Source organism: Salmo salar, chromosome ssa23 (assembly GCF_905237065.1).
Source record: "Salmo salar chromosome ssa23, Ssal_v3.1, whole genome shotgun sequence".
Classification (NCBI taxonomy): Eukaryota; Metazoa; Chordata; class Actinopteri; order Salmoniformes; family Salmonidae; genus Salmo; species Salmo salar.
In genome coordinates, this window is record NC_059464.1 from 23,748,410 (window position 1) to 23,771,710 (window position 23,301).

General features: G+C 43.1%; 1 protein-coding gene across 8 annotated transcripts in view; it reads right to left on the reverse strand.

Moving 5' to 3' along the window:
- LOC106584283 (ras-specific guanine nucleotide-releasing factor RalGPS2) overlaps nt 1-23,301 on the reverse strand; it is a 158,425-nt gene that overhangs the window by 72,177 nt on the left and 62,947 nt on the right. For all 8 annotated transcript variants that reach the window (XM_045706124.1, XM_045706125.1, XM_014169354.2 and 5 more), the window contains 4 exons: nt 10,909-10,992; nt 2,284-2,373; nt 2,064-2,156; nt 673-799 (listed from right to left, as the gene is read on the reverse strand). In XM_045706124.1, the coding sequence (XP_045562080.1) occupies nt 673-799; nt 2,064-2,156; nt 2,284-2,373; nt 10,909-10,992 (394 nt within the window). The remainder of the gene's footprint in view (nt 1-672; nt 800-2,063; nt 2,157-2,283; nt 2,374-10,908; nt 10,993-23,301) is intronic.

Consider the following 23,301-nt stretch of genomic DNA (forward strand, 5'->3'; position numbering starts at 1 on the left):
ATTGTAGGGTAACTTGGGGTAAAGTGCAACCCTACCGCAAAATAATTTTTGAGCAGTGACTTAAATTGTGATGAGACGGATGAAATGTTTAGTTGAGCAATAGTGGTGGCAACCAGGGAAAGTGTTAGGGGATTATTATTTACTTTTAACATTAAGTGGTTTGTGTGAGGTACAGGCAGGGGCCGTTTTACCCCAAGTTACCCTAATAGGTAGGCCTACATTATATTCACTGTGTTCATGCAAGTTTTTTGGGTCATAGCATCATTGATGAATTGTAACTAGTTAAAAGATTACATTTGGGGATCTAGCTAATGATTAGCTCAATAGGATCAATGCAGATAGGCAACCCCATTCTTCAGCCTATTCATTTCTAGCCACTGTCCTGCATCAGTTGGGCTACAGGTGATAATGCTGATTGCTAATAGCATACCTGATAATATGGACCATGCATAAGCTATATGCATGGTCCAATATGTTAAAAATAATTGTAACAATACGTTTTTGGGCTCATTTCTAGAGGTGGAAATGATATTTTAGATGGTGTCAGTATACTTTTATTTTCATTCATTTTAGAGTAGAACGTCCTTTTAAAAAGCCACCTCAACTGAGCTTCTCAGTCCTTCTACGTAAAATGGCAGGGAGAATGGCGACGGGAAAGTGTCTGCATCTTACCCAGGTATGGTATGCAGGAGTTCATGCTCTGGCTGCGTATGTAGTCTCTCAGACGCTTGTAGTTGTCTTCTTTGGCCATGAGATACTCCAACCTCTCAAACGTTGCTTTGTCCTTCCGACTCAACAACTACACAGACAGAGAGAGTTGAATTATTGTACAGATACAGAGAATGAATTCAACATTCACAGACTAAATAAATAAAAGTGGGAACATATGAAAGCAAGAGCCAAGGGAGCAAGTGAGAAAGGGATAAAAAGAGGGGGGGAAAGAGCTCAAATCTGGACGTAAGAGGCACAATATCCAGCCTGGAGCCAGGAATATTGTTGTGGCGGGGAACTGGGAATAATTTCCCTGGAATGGCCTCATTGATAATGTTTACATCATCTCATATGTATATACTGTACACCATACCATCTACTGCATCTTGACATCTTGATGTAATTAGATGTATCACTAGCCACTTTAAACAATGCCACTTTATATAATGTTTTCATAACCTACATTACTCATCTCATATGTATATACTGTACGCCATACCATCTACTGCATCTTGCCATCCTGATGTAATGTATCACTAGCCACCTTAAACAATGCTGCTTTATATGTTTTCATACCCTACAATACTCATCTCATATGTATATACTGTACTCCATACCATCTATTACATCTTGCCTATGCCGTTCGGCCATCACTCATTTATATATTTTTATGTACATATTCGTATTCATTCCTTTACACTTGTGTGTACAAGGTAGTTGTTGTGGAATTGGTAGATTACTTGTTAGATATTACTGCATGGTCGGAACTAGAAGCACAAGCATTTCGCTACACTTGCATTAACATCTGCTAAACATGTGTATGTGACAAATAAATTTCATCTGATTTGATTGTGATTCAACTTCATTCACTCTAATTTATTAATTTTCCGGTCACTTCAGAGTGCAATATAATACCGTGCATTACCCGGCAAGCAAAGTCTGGTTTTTAGCCTTGCCAGAAAGTGAAAGAGTGCGTGAGAGAGAGCGAGAGTGTGAGAGAGAAAGAGTATAAGCGAGAGTAGAGTGTGAGAGAAATAAAGTGAGAGAGTGACCAGTGTGCGAGAGAGTGAGTGAGAGTTTGTATGAGAGTTTATGTTTTACAGGGACAGTGCACGTTAAATCAATGTTCTCGCTGAAGTTTCTGCACAGACGCCTCATATACACAAAACCATTACATATTCCAGTAAAGACTTATGACTGGTGAGATAAAGACAATCAATGTACATCTGCATCTGCTCTACAACACACCGTTAACACTGTTTCAACCAACTGTAGCGTGCGGTTAGAGAAAGATCATTGTTTTGAGATGCATGGACACACACACACACACACACACACACACAGTAACTCACCGCCCACGTCTTGGAGAGTCTATAGATGGGAGCGCTTTGTAGGCCCGACACCACAGCCATCACTGCATGCAGATTGTTTATGTCACACAGTTTCTGTTGGGAACAGAGAACACTCGAGATGTATACACACAGGCATTACTATAGGTTTATTGTCCACTCATGTGGAAATGAACCAATAATCTGTTGAGAATAAACAGAGTACAGTGTTGTGTTCCTTTACCTTGGCAGTTCGGATGTACAGACTGAGTACCTCAGCTCTGATCTTCAGGGTCTGAGCATGAAGGATCTCCCTCACCACCCAGAAAGTCGTCTGGAGACACAATCAATCAATTTGTTATTCTGCATAGCACAAAGTGATTAATGGCACCTGACACAGACGGTTAAACAGGACTTCCCAACGGAGTAGACAAACACACTCATACATGTGATTGCAGACTAAACATAACAGCTATTTAAACATCAGGTACAATGTTCCTTCAGGACAGACTCAGCCTACATCACACAGGTCAGATCACAACACAATGTCTACAAAGAAGCTGAACTAACGGGAATGTTCATCAGATTAGCTGTTCTGTCTGCAATGTGATCTTTGGGGGAAACAAGAGCACTGGAGGAGAAGAGGGGTAGGAGGGCTACTGGAATGGAGGAAAGTTGACCAGACTCCAGTCAGTGGTGGAAGAAACTTTCTATTTTTAATACCCTCACTCTCCAGGTTAGGCATACTGTACCTCGTTTCAAAATAGGACATCATTGCTGTCAATCGTGAATGATAATTATTTACATTTTACCGGCGAAACGGCATCTGCATGCCAATCATTTGATCACAATCAGTTTCATGGGAATATGCATTTAGATCTTCTTGAATGACTGTTTTAGAGCAGATGGTGTTAAACAATTAGCCTTTCTTGCTAGCAGATACCCATACCCATTCATTTATTTTTAATCCCAGCAACCCGTCTCCGCAGGAGGCCTTTTGCCTTTTGGTAGGCCATCATTGTAAATAACAATTTGTTCTTAACTGACTTGCCTTGTTAAATAAAGGTTAAATAAAATACACTTCCAGTCATTGCGCTAACACTAGTTAGCATTGGTTCGTGAAACTACTTCTAACTTCCTTCATACTGGAAACTGAGACATAAGGATGGTATCCCTTTAAAAATAGGATAGGAACTGCTGATTATTTTTCAATGTTCTGATTGGTCCAAGTGGTCATGCCTCTGACCGGCCTCTGCAGTGCACACACGTAGCCTACAGCTCTTCATCATTCTCGTCACCGCCAGAGAAAAGACATGGAACAAACCACCATTTACCTACCTCTAGGTTGCTAGAAATATTTATATGGTTTGTCATACTATAATTTTTATGGAATTTGTGGTAATTAACTATAAATCATACATAAATTATCAGAATTCAATTTGCAAAAATAGTTTGACCAGCTCTGTGAATATTTAAATTACATTTTAAAGTGATGGAGCGCTGCTCCCCCATGATCCAGCAACACTACACCAGCTGATGTATCAACAGCTACCCATAAAAGGTATGTAAGAGAATGTGGTCAGTGTGTGTGTGTGTGTGTGTGTGTGTGTGTGTGTGTGTGATAACCCTCAGACAGAACAAAGAGATCTGACCGAGATATCAATTGGCCAAGAGCTCACTCACACAGCTCTCCTCTCATAGTAAAGCAAATAAGGTCAATGAATTGGTCAGTGTCTGGTCCAACCACCCTCAGGAGAGAGGGAAGGGAAGAGCGGGAGGGAAGGGGAATGGAAAGATGGAAGGAAGAGGAGTGGTAATGGTGGGAAAATAAGCTGATATCAGGCATCCTGAGTCTTTTATAGTCGAAAGCTGTCTGTACACTGTGTTCCAGAGAGAGAAAGATGGAGGGGAGAGAGAGCGAGAGAGAGAGAAACTAATAGAAAACAGAAAAACATGGAAGATCTACGAAGAAAGACTATGTAAGCACTGTGGGTTGGGTGAACTCGAGAATGAGCAGCACTTCATACTAAACTGCTCCAATGACTCAGAGGTATTATCTCCTGAAATTTAAAGAAAGAATTTCAGGATCTCTTGAACTGCATGTTGAGGAGAAAAATCAGCATTTTGTTAGGTGAAAGCGTAGAGTTTGCTGCAGTGTGTCCTGGCCTGTCATAAGACAAGTGACAATAGCTCCCACCATGTCATGTACATGACCCCTTCTAGATGTAATTTCTCAATTGTTGCCATTTCCTTTTTGTGTATTATTTATGTACAGTATAATTGCTTGTGTTGATATTATAATTGTTTGTCACACATACTGTTCATTTGGGTCATACTTCATATACATTGTTTTGCCAACAGTGGCAAACACCCATTCATGCCAATAAAGCATTTATTTAATTGAATTGAGAGAGAAAGTATGTAAGCGAGAGCGAGAGCCTGAGAGAGTAGAGGAAAAGAGAGATAGTGAGGAAGCGAGAGACAGACAAAGAGAGACAGAGTGATCAGCGTGGATCAGAGAGATCTAGAGCGCTGATGTCACCTAACCTACCCACAGGAAAAACAAAGGAAATATGCACTTCACCAAACGTATATCCTGCCTGTCTGTGTAATAGACCGATACATCAATATGTCATCAACTATACACAATACTGATGCTCCCTGAAGTCAGCTTTGTATATCCTTTACTTTCCCTGAGCAGCCATATCTCACTTCTCTCCATCCCTCTCTTACACTTCCAACTCGCTTGCTTCATCTTCAACTTTCCATCTCCCACGGAGTCCCTCTTCCTCACTTTCCCTCTCCCTTTTCCAAATCTTTAGGTCCTCCCCTCTTCAGAGTGTGTGTGATCATGGTTCTACTGTACGTGCGGGTTGTGCGGATGATGAGAATCCCAGACAGGCCCAGAGGGGGGAAGCAACATGGGGAAGGGAGGGGAGGGGCTGCTCTGGTTAACAGACTGACCAAACCCCCCACAGAGAGTGTGAGTGATATCAGCTTACTGCAGGTGGCTCTGTATAGAAAACCACTGTGGGAAAAATAATGTACTGCTACACTCCGGCACCATTGAGGGTCAGGGATTAAAGTGGTTGGAGAGTTGCATGGTAGGAACATAACTTTTCCCCCTCTAACATCCGCCACACACACACACCACTTTGTTTTTGTGAATTATCCGTTTTATTTTGGATGGTAATAAATGTATTCCAAATCCTTTTTTACCAAACCCTTACCCTAACCCCAAACCTAACTCATAAACCTAATCCCCTAAATTTAAAGGGTGTGTGCGCACCCTCATATGTCTATGTGTGTGCACTCTACAGGCCAGGCCAGAGGAAAGAGCAGAGGCTCTCAGTTGTCTTTCCAGTAGTGTTTATGATCTTATAAATCCCTGTTATTTCAGGCTGCTCTGCTCCAACTCTGCAATCACCATAAATAACATGGAACATGGAGACACTAGCTGATAGCTGCGGATTAGTTCTGTAATAGGCTCTCATAAAAGCACCAGAGGACTGGAGAGTTTACAATAGCTCCATCTCACTGCCTGGGTGCTGAAGAGGCTACATCGGGGCATGGCTAGGGTCAGGGGCTAATTTATTTTATACAAGACGCACATTTTCCCCTCTCCTCCAAGGAGCAAAGCAGGAAGTAAAAGCAGGAAGTAAAAGCAGGAAGCGTACCCATCAATACATGCTGTCATTTGTTAATTCAACATTACAAAAATGACATTCCATTGCATGAGGCATATCAGTTATTTGAATGAACATTCTACATGACCATGGAAATTATTGCATCACAATACCAGGCAGCCATTGCAAGTGTACCCATGAGAATACTAGTCAAATAGAAGCGTTAAAGAGGTCTATTGAACTTCAACGGAACAATGGAATAGCAATTGAAACGCGTGGGGGAAAAATCCCGAGTCGCCGCAATGACCCCCAGAAAAATTTGCTTACATTTAGCCCATTGTGTATTTCACACTATGTTGAGGCAAAAATCGGAGTTTAATGCTTGTATGGATGTCAACCCCAACACATGTTCATGTCATTGTTACCAATAAACTGCATTACAGTTAAAAAAATGACTGACTAACGCCAAAGATTTCTGAATGCTAGCTAACCAGCTTATACGAAGTTAGCTTTTAGCAGTTAGCTTTTAGCAGTCACTTCTTCTAAACATGAAAATTAACAACTTCTACATGTCACGGCTCACAACACCATTATCCTAGAAATCCTAGACCCACTCCAATTTGCATACCGCCCCAACAGATCCACAGATGAAATCTATATTGCACTCCACACTGCCCTTTCCACCTGGACAAAAGGAACACCTATGTGAGAATGCTGTTTATTGACTACAGCTCAGCGTTCAACACCATAGTGCCCTCAAAGCTCATCACTAAGCTAAGGACCCTGGGACTAAACACCTCCATCTTCAAATGGATCCTGGACTTCCTGACGGGCCGCCCCCAGGTGGTAAGGGTCGATAACAACACATCCGCCACACTGATCCTCAATACAACAGTGGTAGGCCTGATCACCGACAACGATGAGACAGCCTATAGGGAGATCAGAGACCTGGCCGTGTGGTGCCAGGACAACAACCTCAAAATGTTCTACAGTTGCACCATCGAGAGCATCCTGACTGGTTGCATCACTGCCTGGTATGGCAACGGCTCTGCCTCCGACCACAAGGCACTACAGAGGGTAGTGCGTACGGCCCAGTACATCACTGGGGCCAAGCTTCCTGCCATCCAGGACCTCTATACCAGGCGGTCTCAAAGGATGGCCCTAAAAATTGTCAAAGACCCCAGCCGCCCTAGTCATAGACTGTTCTCTCTGCTACCGCACGGCAAGCGGTACCGGAGCGTCAAGTCTAGGTCCAAAAGACTTAACAGCTTCTACCCCCAAGACATAAGACTCTTGAACAGCTAAACAAATGGCTACCCAGACCCCCCCCCCCCCCCTCTTTTACACTGCTGCTACTCTCTGTTTATTATCTATGCATAGTCACTTTACCTCTACATATTACCTCAATTAACCGGTGTCCCGCACCTTGACTCTGTACCGGTACCCCCTGTATATAGCCTTGCTATTTTACTGCTGCTCTTTAATTATTTGTTACATTTATTTAGAATTTTTTATTTACTCATCCATTTTTTACTTAACACTTATTTTTCTTAACTTCGTTGTTGGTTAAGGGCTTGTAAGTAAGCATTTCACTGTAAGGTCTACACCCGTTCTATTCAGAGCATGTGACAAATCACATTTGATTTGAAAACAGACAACAATATCCAAATCGGACCTAAGCAACCACATTGTGGGCCTGTTACAATACATAAATCATGAAGGATTTGGGGAATATCCACTTTGTTAGATCATATTTATTGAATGTGTGCCAATCTGGTCAATGGAATGTCTGCGTTCCATTGACTCCTTACCGCATGTATTGCCAGGGTTAAAGGTTCCAAGCTCTATTCATATGTGAGCTGCTGCAGGGAAGGGGGCATTGCCTAGACAACCAAAGACTTGTTTGCTACAACACCTTGATTATTTCACATTGTTACTGGAGAAACCGACAACTGCACGAATGCCCGGCTGTCCTGTCTTCCGTCAGCTGTTCATTCCACACACACAAAAAAAGTTATGACGGTTATTTTATTTTCAAGACCGTGTTCATCCATAACCGTCGGTTACACGGTTACATGGTAATTGTACCAACCCTAGCCATCGCACCTGTAGACTTCCAGTCATTGCGCTAACACTCATTTGCATTGGCTCGTGAAATGAACGCTAACTTCATTCATACTGCACACAGAGACATACAAATGGTATCCACAAGTTCATCTTACTCTGGGTAAGTAGAACAAACAACTACTGCCGTACCCCTTTAAAATAGCCACTCCATTACCGCCAGCCTTACCTCAGTCCCCTCCCACCCCGCCATACCTCAGTCCCCTCCCACCCCGCCATACCTCAGTCCCCTCCCACCCCGCCATACCTCAGTCCCCTCCCACCCCGCCATACCTCAGTCAACTCCTACCCCGTTTGCTGATATTACAGCCTCATCTCTTCTGTGAAGGCTTCCCACTAGAAGTTGGAACATTGCTGGGGGAGACATTCGGCCACAAGAGCATTAGTGAGGTCGGGCACTGATGTCAGGCGATTAGGTCTGGCTCTCAGTCAGCGGTCCAATTAATACCAAAGGTGTTCAATGGGGTTGAGGTCAGGGTTCTGTGCAAGCCAGTCAAGTTCTTCCACACTGATCTCAACAAACAATTTCTGTATGGAACTTGCTTTGTGCATGGGGGCACTGTCATGCTGAAACAGGAAAGGGCCTTCCCTAAACTGTTGCCACAAAGATGGAAGCACAGAATCGTCTAGAATGTCATTGTATGCTGTAGCGTTAAGATTTCCCTTCACTGGAACTAAGGGGTCTAGCCCGAACCATGAAATAAAGTCCCAGACCATTATTCCTCCTCCATCAAACTTTATAGTTGGCACTATGCATTGGGGCAGGTGGTGTTCTCCTGGCATCCGCCAAAACCAGATTCGTACATTGGACTGCTAGATGATGAAGCGTGATTCTTCAAAACAGAGAACGCGTTTCCACTGCTCCAGAGTCCAATAGCGGAGAGCGTTACACCACTCCAGCCGACACTTGGCATTGCGTATGGTGATCTTAGGCTTGTGTGCGGCTGCTCGGCCAGCTCTAGCAGGGCAGAAATTTGACCAACTGACTTGTTGGAAAGGTGGCATCCTCTGATGGTGCCACGTTGAAAGTCACTGAGCTCTTCAGTAAGGCCATTCTACTGCCAATGTTTGTCTATGGAGATTGTATGGCTGTGTGCTCGACTTTATGCAACTATCAGCAACAGGTGTAGCTGAAATAGTTTTGTATATATGGTGTATATACTCAATCCAAAACCTTCATCTATCCAGTGTTTTCAGAACAACATGAAGAAATGACTAAGCAGTATGGAGATAGCTCAAATCAAATGTTATTTGTTACATGCTTTGTAAACAGATGTAGACTAACATCGGAATGCTCACTTACAGGCCCTTCCCAACAAAGCAGAGATCATAACTTTTTTTCAAATAATAGGGAAAAGAAAAAATGTATTATATATTATTTAAAAAATAACTCTACTTTTACCCCTTTTTCTCCCCAATTTCGTGATATCTTATTGTTACAGTGTTGTCTCATCGCTGCAACTCCCGTACGGACTCGGGAGAGGCGAAGGCCATGAGAGCCATGCGTCCTCCGAAACACAACCCTGCCAAGCCCCACTGCTTTTTGAGACAGTGCTCGCTTAACCAGGAAGACAGCCGCACCAATGTGTCGGAGGAAACACTATCCAACTGGCGGCCGTGTCAGCGTGCATGCGCCCGGCCCGCCACAGGAGTTGCTAGAGCGTGATGGGACAAAGACATCTCGGCCGGCCAAACCCTCCCCTAACCCGGACGACACAGCCCGGGATCGAACCCGGATCGGCAGTGACACCTCTAGCACTAACTTGGCTGTATACACGGTGTACCAGTACAGAGTCGATGTGCAGGGACACGAGGTAATTGAGGTAGATATGTAGAAATAGGTAGGGATAAAGTAACTAGGCAACAGGATAGATAAACAGTAACAGCAGTGTATGTGATGAGTCAAAAGCGTTAGTGCAAAAAAGGTCAATGCAGATAGTTAGTCTGGTTTGCTATTTATCTAACAACCTATGGGTTGATTTGAGCTTGAGCATTACTGAAAGATGGCAGCCTTCCCCTTGTCATCCAAAGCCTACTGCCAATAACAGAGTTGAAGGAAGACTGCTAAGACTGGAGCTCATGCTAAGGACCTCTCCCTGCCTAAGCCCCATTATTCACAAGGCTCCTTTTACTTGGCTGATGCCTGCCTGCCTGCCTGCCGGCTGGCCCTGTGATGTGCAGCTAACTAACATCTGTAACGGCCGTTGGGGAAGTTTCCACAGAAACACATTCCTCTAACATCATCTCATACGGAGTCTGCAGTGTCTTAAAGACACTCTTAAAGGGGCAGGGAGAAGATGGAGGGTAGTAAAGACACTCAAATGGGCAGAGGGAGATACCGGGGAGATGGGAGAGGGGGAAAGGAGGAGACACGGAGCAGGATTAAAGGGGCTTCCTACTGCTGACTTCACAGGCGAGCTCAACTGTACTCATGCACACGCGCTCAAAACACAAATACCCAAATGTACTAAAACCATGCACAAACACATTATCAGACCACAGAGAAACGTGTCCAAACAGTTTAAACAAACACCAGAGATAGTGAAGGCCGGCTAAGGACAGAGTGTTGGGAAAGAAAGTCTCTCAGGTCTCTTCAGTGTTTATTAGCCGTATCATGAACAGAACCCAGTCTGATGAGACCAATGGGATTTGAGAGACCAATGGGATTTGAGAGACCGAGAGAGAAAGAGAGCGAAAGAGCAGGCTAAGACAATAGGACAAAGGGGATATTTTTAGATGATGGATTGTGTCGTATTCAGGGCTGTAAAGGGCCAAAGTGTCAGGTACAGAATACAGACGAATGCACTGCTGTGAGATATGTCAACGGAGTGAGTGTGTGTGTGTGTGTGTGTGTGTGTGTGTGTGTGTGTGTGTGTGTGTGTGTGTGTGTGTGTAAGACGAGTCAACAAGAGGTACGTTTTGTTACCATGACACCCTGCAAGCTCCAAAACAAAGGATTAGGAAAGAGAGGATGATCTGGGATGTGGTGATGAGAGAAGAGGAGCAAAGAGGAGAGGATTTAATCTCTCCATTACCTGCTAGCCAAAGCTCATAACTCAACTCCAGGGGAACATTTCTCCCCCTATCCACCCCCACTTTTCTGCCTGTGTGTGCATTACCTGGTTGAACCTGCGGGTGAAGGCCACAGCATTAGGGGCAGAGCTGTGCTTCTCCTTCTTGTTCCAGCCACAACTTGACAGCTCCTAAACACACAAACACACACACTTAGCCAGAAGTTGACATAACACACACAGTCACAGATTTACATGGTGCACGCATCCACAGGTTCAGCAGCTCCTAAATAAGTCATTAACACAGATTTACATGGTGCACGCATCCACAGGTTCAGCAGCTCCTAAATAAGTCATTAACACAGATTTACATGGTGCACGCATCCACAGGTTCAGCAGCTCCTAAATAAGTCATTAACACAGATTTATACAAAGCACACTCCGGGAAAAACAACAGACTGTCTTGAACGGAGTAAAGAGTTAGTGTATTCCACCAAGGACAAACTCTCTGTTCTGAACAGTTCACTGAGAGGGGAGGGGGCACATTGGGACATGGTAAGGAGTGAGTAGGTGAGTGAGTGAGTGAGTGAGTGAGTGAGTGAGTGAGTGAGTGAGTGAGTGAGTGAGTTTTAGGTCAGAAACAGAGAGCTGAAGGGTAGCAGTGTCAGAGTTGTCATAAGGGTAAGTAACTATCCCAATCATCAGAGGGGAGCAGTCGATAATGGTGCACTTGGACAGACTCTGAACTAGCCCTGAGAGAGTGGAGACCACAGAGACAGACAGAGCAGGGGGAGGAGAGCCCTCTCTGGGCACAGCAGACTGGATCAGGTGTCAGGGGCATTATTAGGGGTCAGGGACATTATCAGGGGGCCAGAGAATTGCCAGGGGGCAAGAGACACAGTGACGGAACAGTAGGAAAACGTGTTGCATTCTCTATTAATCAGTTGGACTACTCTCTTGATGACCACCTCCGAGACTGGCTGCCTGATTGTCTGTCTGGAAGAAACAACCACCAGCCCCAAACAATCTGGCCCAGTGACCTACACACATACACACACCCTGGCCCAAATAAATCATATGCAATGGCCCTGTGTGTGTTTCTGTGTGGCGGGGAACAAGTGTTTCACAGATGTATGTGTGTGTGTGTGTGTGTGTGTGTGTGTGGTAGACCAGTGGTGCCAGCTGTCACATCTCTTACAGCACTCATTTATTTAACCTACACTCCTCTTTAAACATGCGCTCCCCTCTGGCTGTCACTCATCCCCTCCATCCCACTCATGTTATCCACTCCTCCACCATTCTCCTTCCCCATCTCCTAATAATGGCTCCCAGATTGGGACGTTCCATTGGGAGACTGAGTTAGAGCGAGTGAGAGGGAGAGAGATGGATATACAATAAAGGACTATTGTAGATCCCAGGGGAAGACAGTTGTAGTGAAAATGTCTCATATGAGATGTTATTTATTATCACACACACTTAACTTTTTGGTCCACCAGCCACTATGGCAGGTAAATGTAAAAAATCTTTTTTAGCTAAAACGACACCAACAAAACATGAAGAAAAAAAGAACAGACATGCTTTGTAATGTTTCTAAAACAATAATTGTATTACTATTAAGAACTAAATGTGGTATATTGTTTAATTTCATTTTTTTGTGACCTGAGTCTTAACCAAAATATCACAGACGAGATAAAAATGTTCACCTGCCCCTGGAGGTTACTGTGGTAATGGGACTCGAGTCATGTTTGTGCCTGTGTGATTGAGTATGACTAGTTGAAACAGAGAAAAACAAAACAATGTAAATAGCCAAGAAACAAGGACAAAGTCTCACTTCTGTAGACTTCCGTTTCAAGTAAATTTGACCAACTTTTATGCCTGTGCCAGTGCTTATAAAATATTTATCTTTCACTCAGCTCTTCACATGCGTACATCAGCCCCCACCAAGCAGTGTTGCAGCGAGAGGTAGAATAGGCTATATACGGACGGTTCGTAGGTTTGACTTTATGCAATTAATTTACCGGCTATAAAACAAAAAAACGAGGGAAATACTTTGAAAACAGCATTTATATTACTATAAATGTGATCATACTTAACATTTTTATTTCACAAATGCGATTGAAATGCTTGCACAGTGGAGCCTGACCACCCGCCAACGTGGCTGGTGAAATAGACATCTTACCCGCCAATACCAAAATCTACCTGCATTTGGCAGGTGTTCATTTTAGGCCCTGCACACACACACACACACACACACTATTAAACCTTGAATAACCTCAATTCAATAGAAATATTTCACTTGGTCTCAAAGCACCTGACTCGGTGTGGGGGTTTAACTCACTCCATCCACCAGCAGTGTAGAAGGCAGCACCCAGCCACCTGCCATTCCCTTATAACCTAAACCTAAAACTTTATAACCCTAACCGAACACATTCCTCTCATCTGAACTAAAGGAAACCCTAAATGATATCTCATAACAGAAAGGGCCCTACTTACAACGCTCTCATATAAGCTGTCCCAATTACAACCGGTGTGTGTAAAATCAGCAGGGAACTGTTGTACAGCTAATACAGCTAACTTTATCATCCCATTTCACTCTATAGGCATTAAAAACAACAGAGCTTTAAAACAGCTCAACACGGATGGCCCTTTAGTGCCTGGGTTTGACGAGGTGGTCCTGGTGAGTGTGTGAAGAGAGGTTTGACGAGGTAGAAGCGTTCAGTAGAGGACTTTAATGGGGCTAGTAAAGTGCAGTCAGCCTGCTGAAACAAACCACAGATGGGTTTCACTAGTTTCCACAATGTCCTGGCCTAGGGGTGGCCGCCAGGATCAAGTACCAGAATCAAAGTCACAGAATCAATCAATGATATTACCCTAACAAACAGCTCCAGTCTGTTGCGTAACACCATTTTCTACTTGGTCCATTTGATTTATGTCATGTCTGAGCCATGCCTTTCTCGAATCGGTGACAATGCCTTGCGCTTTGAGCGTACATTTGTATTAAAGTCAATATGATTATTTGAGATGCAGTGGTTGTCTGGGCAGTTGTAGTTGGTCCCAGCCCCATCCTACCCTCACCGCTTTCTAGTTCTAAAATCAGCAGTACACACACCCCTGACTGACAGATGATTCCACAGCATGTATTTTGAAGTTGTCACACACACAGTTAAAGCAGCTCCAGCCAAACCACTAACAGAGCTGATCTAATGTGAGATACCACAGCCACTTCTCTGCTCTGAGCCTTGGTTCAGTCAACACAGTGGAAACCTGGAGCTCCACACACCCTGTGGACCAGACCAGAACGAGAGAATCAGCTGGAGCTAGAGGAGAGAGAGAGAAAGGAGGGGAGAGGGAGGTTGACTAAGGTTGACAGCAATCGTAATGGAAAGTAACTTGTGTGTGATAAAATTACATCCAGGCCTGTGCTGTAAGGCCAGGAGACAGAAAGGCAGTAAGAGACAATCCTAATTGCCTGAGCGGCAGTCTTCTGAACACTACAGAAACATTACCTTCAGCGCTGACGACTGATTGGCATTCAGACCATTACCTCGCCTGCCTCTAGGAAGACCTATGAAATGTTGGTGTAAAAATGCATCTCTCAGACAGTGCTTCATTACCTAGCGCCAGCCCCCTGTTAGCTAGTGTTATATGTTAGGTGGTGGTTAGTTCATCATATCCTGCGAATATGTATGCATCCCTATTCCCTACATGGCCGGTTCTACATGACGTGTAGGAGATGGGTTTTCCAGAAACTCTAGGCCTATAATGTCCGTTATACTCCTATCCTGTTCACTTTCCCACACAGCTAATGTCATGGCTCATAAAATGGTATGAGAGGAGCGATGTGATCAGACAAGCACGTAGACCAGCGGTTCCCAAACTAGGGGTCACTGTCAAAATCCAGAAGAAGAAAAAAATATATATAAAGTTGAAGTCGAAAGTTTACATTGTTTTTTTAAATGTTAGTTTTCACAATTTCTGACATTTAATCCTAGTAAAAATTCCATGTGTTAGGTCAGTTAGGATCACCACTTCATTTTAAGAATGTGAAATGTCAGAATAACAGTAGAAAGAATGATTTATTTCAGCTTTTATTTCTTTCACCACATTCCCAGCGGGTGAGAAGTTTACATACACACTCAATTAGTATTTGGTAGCATTGCCTTTAAATTGTTTAACTTGGGTCAAACATTTCTGTTAGCCTTCCACAAGCTTCCCACAATAAGTTGGGTGAATTTTGGCCCATTCCTCCTGACAGAGCTGTTGTAACTGAGTCAGGTTTGTAGGCTCCTTGCTCGCACACGCCTTTTCAGTTCTACCCACAAATTTTCTATAGGATTGAGGTCAGGGCTTTGTCATGGTCACTCCAATACCTTGACTTTGTTGTCCTTAAGCCATTTTGCCACAACTTTGGAAGTATGCTTGGGGTCATTGTCCATTTGGAAGACCCATTTGCGACCAAGCTTTAACTTCCTGACTGATGTCTTGAGATGTTGCTTCAATATATCCACATCATTTTCCTGCCTCATGATGCCATCTATTTTGTGAAGTGCACCAGGCCCTCCTGTAGCAAAGCACCCCGACAACATGATGCTGCCAACCCCGTGCTTCCCGGTTGGGATGGTGTTCTTCAGCTTGTAAGCCTCCCCCCTTTTTCCTCCAAACATAACGATGATTATTATGGCCAAACAGTTCTATTTTTGTTTCATCAGACCAGAGGACATTTCTACACAAAGTACGATCTTTGTCCCCATGTGCAGTTGCAAACCGTAGTCTGGCTTTTTTATGGTGGTTTTGGAGCAGTGGCTTCTTCCTTGCTGAGCGGCCTTTCAGGTAATGTCGATATAGGACTCGTTTTACTGTGGATATAGACACTTTAGTACCCGTTTCCTGCAGCATCTTCACAAGGTCCTTTGCTGTTGTTCTGGGATTGATTTGCACTTTTCGCACCAAAGTACGTTCATCTCTAGGAGACAGAACGAGTCTCTTCCCTGAGCGGTGTGACGGCTGTGTGGTCCCATGGTGTTTATACTTGCGTACTATTGTTTGTACAGGTGAACGTGGTACCTTCAGGCATTTGGAAATTGCTCCCAAGGATGAACCAGACTTGTGGAGGTCTACACTTTTTTCTGAGGTCTTGGCTGATTTCTTTTGATTTTCCCAAAATGTCAAGCAAAGAGGTACTGAGTTTGAAGGTAGGCCTTGAAATACATCCACAGGCACACCTCCAATTGACTCAAATTATGTAAATTAGCCAATCAGAAGCTTCTGAAGCCATGATATCATTTTCTGGAATTTCCCAAGCTGTTTAAAAGGCACAGTCAACTTAGTGTATGTAAACTTCTGACCCACTGGAATTGTGATACAGTGAATAAGTAAAATAATCTGTCTGTAAACAATTGTTTGAAAAATGACTTGTGTCATGCACAAAGAAGATGTTCTAACCGACTTGTAGAAACTAGAGTTTGTTAACAAGAAATGTGTGGAGTGGTTGAAAAACGAGTTTTAATGATCCCAACCTAAGTGTATGTAAACTTCCCACTTCAACTGTAGTAATCAAAAAAGTGTATTGGTTAATTTTCTTCAAAGTAGCCACCCTTTGCCTTGATGATAGCTTTGCACATGCTTGTCATTCTCTGAACCAGCTTCATAACCCAACACACCTTCAGGCTGTGTAAGGGCTATTTGACCAAGAAGAAAAGTGATGGGAGTGCTGCATCAGATGACCTGGCCTCCACAATCACCTGACCTCAACCCAATTGAGATGGTTTGGGATGAGTTGAACCGCAGAGCGAATGAAAATCAGCCAACAAGTGCTCAGCATATGTGGTAACTCCTTCAAGACTGTTGGAAAAGCATTCCAGGTGGTTGAGAGAATGCAAAGCTGTCATCAAGGCAAAGCGTGGCTACTTTGAAGAAAATCCAATATACTTTCATTTGTTAAACACTTTTGGCTACATGATTCCATATGTTATTTCATAGTTTTGATGTCTTCACTATTATTCTTCAATGTAGAAAATTAATAAAAATCCTTGAATGAGTAAGTGTCGAAACTTTTGACTGGTACTGTACGTGATCTTTAAACTATGAGGGCCCTGTTCCATGTTTGGGAGAAGTTGAGCGTGTTTTCTATTTCCAGTGTGTCTCTCTGTCTGTGTGTGGTGGGTACAGACTTCTAAGGGAACTGGCATACCACGCAGTGGTTTGTATTAGAGCTATCTGATGCCATTTCCCTACAAGCCAAAAACAATCGCTGCCCGCCAAAACCTAATTTACTTCCCCTGCTGTTGATGTAACCACAGGGTAAAAACATGGCTATTTTACTCTAGTTCTCTTGCACTGTTCATGTTTCAGCACCAAAACAGACAGATGAGCATATGGAGAGAGATGGAGGGGAGAGAGGAGGACAGAGACAACAGGATGAAATGCTATCTACAGTCTCTCTCTAGCCAGGATCCAATCGGACCCACGTCACTCTTCTCTTACCAGAACCAGACCTGGGCTAGAAATAACTTTTCATAAAACGGCGCTTGTAAACTGCACTAGAAAGACATGGCTTCAGTTACACGTTTCCAGCAGCTCAACAACTTCTTTCCCCCTCTCTCCCCTTTCATCCCCCTCTATGAATCTGTCTATTTTTTATATAGTTTTCCAATTCCCAGAAAACAGATCCAGAAGCTGTTGAGGGAGACTCAGAGGACTGGATGTCACTGGCATCTTACACGTCCAATAGCCTACCAGCTACCTATAGCACCTGTGGAGGACAGTGAGCTGAAACATTTAACGTGTTGCAAATTATGAATCGATAGAGTTGAAGATTCACTATTCTATTGGACAGGTAGAAAATAATAAACTCAGCAAAAAAAGAAATGTCCTCTCACTGTAAACTGTGTTTATTTTCAGCAAACAACATGTGTAAATATTTGTGCGAACATAATCAGATTCAACAACAGACAAACTGAACAAGTTCCACAGACATGTGACTAACAGAAATGGAATAATGTGTCCCTGAACAAAAAGGGGGGGGGTCAAAATCAAAAGTAACAGTCAGTATCTGGTGTGGCCACCAGCTGCATTAAGCACTGCAGTGCATCTCCTCCTCATAGACTGCACCAGATTTGCCAGTTCTTGCTGTGAGATGTTACCCCACTCTTCCACCAAGGCACCTGCAAGTTCTCGGACATTTCTGGGGGGAATGGCTCTAGCACTCACCCTCCGATCCAACAGGTCCCAGATGTGCACAACAGGATTGAGATCCGGGCTCTTCGCTGGCCATTGCAGAACACTGACATTCATGCCTTGCAGGAAATCACGCACAGAACGAGCAGTACGGCTGGTGGCATTGTCATGCTGGAGGGTCATGTCAGGATGTGCCTGCAGGAAGGGTACCACATGAGGAAGGAGGTTGTCTTCCCTGTAATGCACAGCATTGAGATTGCCTGCAATGACAACAAGCTCAGTATGATGATGCTGTGACACACCGCCCCAGACCATGATGGACCATCCACCTCCAAATCAATCTGGCTCCAGAGTACAGGCCTCAGTAACGCACATTCCTTTGACGATAAACGCAAATCCGACCATCACCCCTGGTGAGACTAAACCGCAACTCGTCAGTGAAGAGCACTTTTTGCCCGCCCTGTCTGGTCCAGCGACGGTGGGTTTGTGCCCATAGGCGACGTTGTTGCCGGTGATGTCTGGTGAGGACCTGCCATACAACAGGCCTACAAGCCCTCAGTCCAGCCTCTCTCAGCCTATTGCGGACAGTCTGAGCACCAATGGAGGGATTGTGCGTTCCTGGTGTAACTCGGGTAGTTGTTGTTGCCATCCTGTACCTTCCCGCAGGTGGGATGTTCAGATGTACCGATCCTGTGCAGGTGTTGTTACACGTGGTCTGCCACTGCGAGGATGATCAGCTGTCCGTCCTGTCTCCCTGTAGCGCTGTCTTAAGCGTCTCACTGTATGGACATTGCAATTTATTGCCGTGGCCACATCTGCAGTCCTCATGCCTCCTTGCAGCATGCCTAAGGCACGTTCACACAGATGAGCAGGGACCCTGGACATCTCTTTTGGTATTTTTCAGAGTGAGTAAAAAGGCCTCTTCAGTGTCTTAAGTTTTCATAACTGTGACCTTTATTGCCTACTGTCTGTAAGCTCTTAGTGTCTTAACGACCGTTCCACAGGTGCATGTTCATTAATTGTTTATGCTTCATTGAACAAGCAAGCATAGGAAACAGTGGTTTAAACCCTTTACAATGAAGATCTGTGAAGTTATTAGGATTTTTACGGATTATCTTTCAAATACAGGGTTGTTTCTTTTTTTGTTGAGTTTATAAGAGAAGACACACCTCACTGGAGACACACTGGTTGAACCAACGTTGTTCGTACGTAATTTCAAAGGAATTACGTTGCACCAACATAAAATACACGTTGAAATCTGTGCCCAGTGGGACAATACTACAGATAAACCAGTCAGTCCACTCTTACACTCCGCTCTGTGGCTTCTCTCCATCTCCTCTAGGGAGAAACTTTACTTTCAGGCTCAACTCAAACCATCTGCTCCATGTCAGTTCTTGCATCATAATGGTCATGTCTGGCTTAATCACACACACACACACACACACACACGTTATGGAAAACACATTCTTGTAAATGGACCACTGTGTTCTTGATAAAAGCAATAATGTCTGATTTAATCACTCTGCTATGAAAGGAGGCTGATGCCAAGCGCAGTGTTTTCCACAAGCACATGGCATAGCCAGCCAAACAGAAAAAGTAGAGAGCCAGGATTCCCCAGGCCGGGGTTAAGAATCTTTTGCTGAACAAGCTCTATTTTGGTGGCCTCCGGTACATTTTAATGCCTTGATTCCATCTGAAATACACAGCAAAATTACTGAAAATGTATGAATTCCTTATATTGTTCATTTTTTGGGATATCATCTAGGCCTATATGATCTACACTATTTTCTAAGTAAGAGAACATTACAACTTTATTTTACGTATTTAGTATTTTACGGCAAGATATGAATTGACACAATTTATGTGTTTTCTTCAAATTATGCATTTTATTTGATTATTATTAAGTAAATAGCCAAAATGATCTTGAGAAGAATTAAAGGTTACATTTAAATAAAACATTGTGTGATGGGCACTTTTTAAATTGAAAAATAGGTCTCTAAAAATAAGCAGAACAGATGCTCAATTAAGTTCTGGGTCTATACTTGTTAAGAGAAGAGAGAACGACATCAGTTAAATTAGTGAAAGAAGTTACTTTGCAAATCCATTTGTGAATTGCAGTGTAATTTGTACAAAACAAATACTTGTTTAACAACTGACCCACAGATTTATTCTCAAGTAATCTTGGAAGAGTCTGTTGAATTCTACAGGCTTCAAGCACCCTTTTAAGAGGCATTTTCTCAGTCATCTGCAATGCAGGTATGATTGAAGAATGAAGCAGGTGTTAATCATGGGCTTTGAAGAGGCATTTGACTTTGATTAAATCAGTAGACCTATATCAATATTTATGAAACGACCATATAAATATCATAAGCTCTTAAAACAATTCAATCAGTTATCATATTTTGGACGAGAGTGCAAATATCGTTTCACTAGCCTACCTACACTAGTGTCCTGCAGTGAGGAGGATTCACCATCTTCATAAATTTTTTTCATAATTTATCTATCGATAATAAAATGAAACGTTTTTATAAAGTCCTTTTCACATTAGCAGATGTCAGAGTTTACTTGTCCCGATGCCATACCATAGACAATTATTTTGCATGATTTATGAATGGCAAGAATATGAGATTGACTGAATAAAGTCAGTTCGACACCATTTATAAACTAGTCAAGCTTGCTGTTCAATCAATCTAATGACAGTAAGTCCATGCGCCAGCACTTCGTGGCTGTATATGAAACACGCGAAAATAAAATAAATATGTGCCAGAAAACAATAGGCTAAGTGGATTTCGACTCGCCGTTATCACAATATGGGTCATGCAAATTGACTCATAGGCGAAGAAGGAGCATCATGCTCTCTCCCTCCGTGTAAAGACATTTGACTGCAAACACAGCGTACAGAAAACACACCACCAGGTACCGGAAGAGAACGAAAAATGTCAAACCAGCAGTGTTCCCCTGTCATCGCTCACTTTGTGACTGTCAGGCAGGCGCCTGTCCTATCAACAGATCGCTAGAAGATGCATATCGTTCATTCTAGCGGGAGAGGGCTCGGCTGACTTTTTTTTCCTGCCTTGCGAACTGTAAAAAAAAATCTAAAATTGCCAAGTTAATTTAAGTGGAAAAAGTACATGGCTGAAATTGAGTGTACAACAGGCTGGAAAGCCGACAGCTGGCGCTAGAGGAAAGCACTGCAAGCGGTCTGTTCTTCAATGCAGTCAATGTGGCACACACCAGAGTATGTGAGCAGAGTTGAGCGGTTGGAAATCCCGCTCATGGAACATGGTGCCTTCCTTTCCAACCACTCCGCTAAAAACCTGCTCCTCGCTCACAGGAAAAAAAAAAACTGCTGCTCCAAAAATCACAATTTAACCAACGCCCATCAATGTGTGTGCCTACCTGGACCAACCATTTGGTTTCGAAGAGCTGAAACCAAACCATATGATTTGAATGAAAATTATTTTAATAAACATGAACATGTGAATGTAAGAAGCGCTCATCATTTCAAATTGGCTACATGTCATATTAAACAGCATATAAACTCTAAATAGGTCAGAAGCCATAAAGGGAGACTAAGAAGTAATTATTTTGGCTATATTATTTCTAGGCTATAGCCTACAAATAAATACATTGTGAAGCAGGTGTGAGTGCGACAGACTGGTAGGGACTTAACGCCTCAGAATTGGAACATTTCATGTATTAAATCATTATAGCGTATAAATTGCGCATATAGGCTGTGACTAACTTAAAATTAAAAACAAATTGAACCAAATATGACTTACTAGTGCCGTTGAATTCATTTTTAGAAACAGGGGCTTGGACAGTGTGAGGCTTCAGGCTCATGTGACCGTGCCTGGAGAGCAGGCCAGCAAAGGAGGAAATCCTCGTCGCACTTGCAGAGTCACTGGGGATGCTAAACACGCTTTTGGCTACTCTTGCCAGGCTGGGCAGAGATGCTGAGTTTATTTTTCTATAGGTAGGCCTAAAGGTTGTTAGGCAATATAACCCAATCAAAATGGAATGCTCCTTGAAAGTGAGAACATGCCAGGCCTATTGTACAGATAATAGAATACAAATGAACAACATTTTAGAGATCAGATTCTTAGTTTAGAAATACAATGACAGTTATCTACCCATCTCGTTCCTTTATTTTAGCCTGCGCACATAGTAAGTACACCTTCATGCTTTCGGGATACATGTCTTTTCAGATTCAACAATGATTCTTTAGTTGTGGACACTACATTACCACACTCCCTCTCTTACCTTGATTTTGCACCTGTGTGTTTGATCAGTTTCTTTATGGAAATATATAGTTAACTCCATGAGAGTAGCTAAAGCAAAGGGCTATAGCCGCACACAAGTAGACAACAAATGCATGCTGGGCCTGGCATGCCCTTAGCTCGTGAAGTGAGCGCTACTGGAGCCGGCCTTCACGGATGCTCCGGCCTTCGCGGATGCTCCGATGCTCCGGCCTTTGACAATCACACTCAGCGCTCCAATCAAATTGGGCATGCTCCGCTCAGACTCTGGCACACACACAAACTCGCTCACACAGACATACCCTGTTAAGACTGTTACGATATGTTTTATAGTGGTTAGAGAAGCATATTCTAAAAGGGCAATACCAATATAAAGCCTCAGGTCATAACACACGGCTATTTACAGTTATTAAGAAGTTATTAGACAGCACGGTGAGAATATTACTCCATAACATGAGATTAAACATACCAGACCAATGATACAAATATAGCCTACTGCTGACTTTTCATTAGAGTCCAGCAGATGACAACTTTTCCATGACGCAGTGGTCTCACAGCTTCCTAGCTCTGCTGCCTGCTTCCTCTGCTCTGCGAGGGTCACTGCTTTCATAAACCCTGCTGCTGTAAAATTATTATTTCAACTTTAACCAACGACCAGGACAGCTTGGAAACAATTGGACTGAAAATATGACGGTTATTTGTTCATTCAAATTAAGATGCAAGACATCAACATTAAAAGGAAAGATTCACCCATTTTGAATGTTATATTGTTTAGTGTATCTCAGCAATGTTCTATCGATTCCCCGGGTCATTTCATTTGTATCTGAGCTATTGCCGTTCAAAGCAGGCAGAAATTTGACCGATATGACATAGCATTGCGATTAATCCTCTGAGTAAAATAATAAATAAAATACAAAACATTAAAATCTGTCAGTTTAAAATAGAGATATCATTTTGTTTTGCATGGGCTGCATCTCAATCCACCGCATCTTCCTACGTTGTTCTGCATCTGTGGTGGAAGGTGGCCGAGCTACAGCAGCGTCTGTCAGACCCTGAGACATTCTCA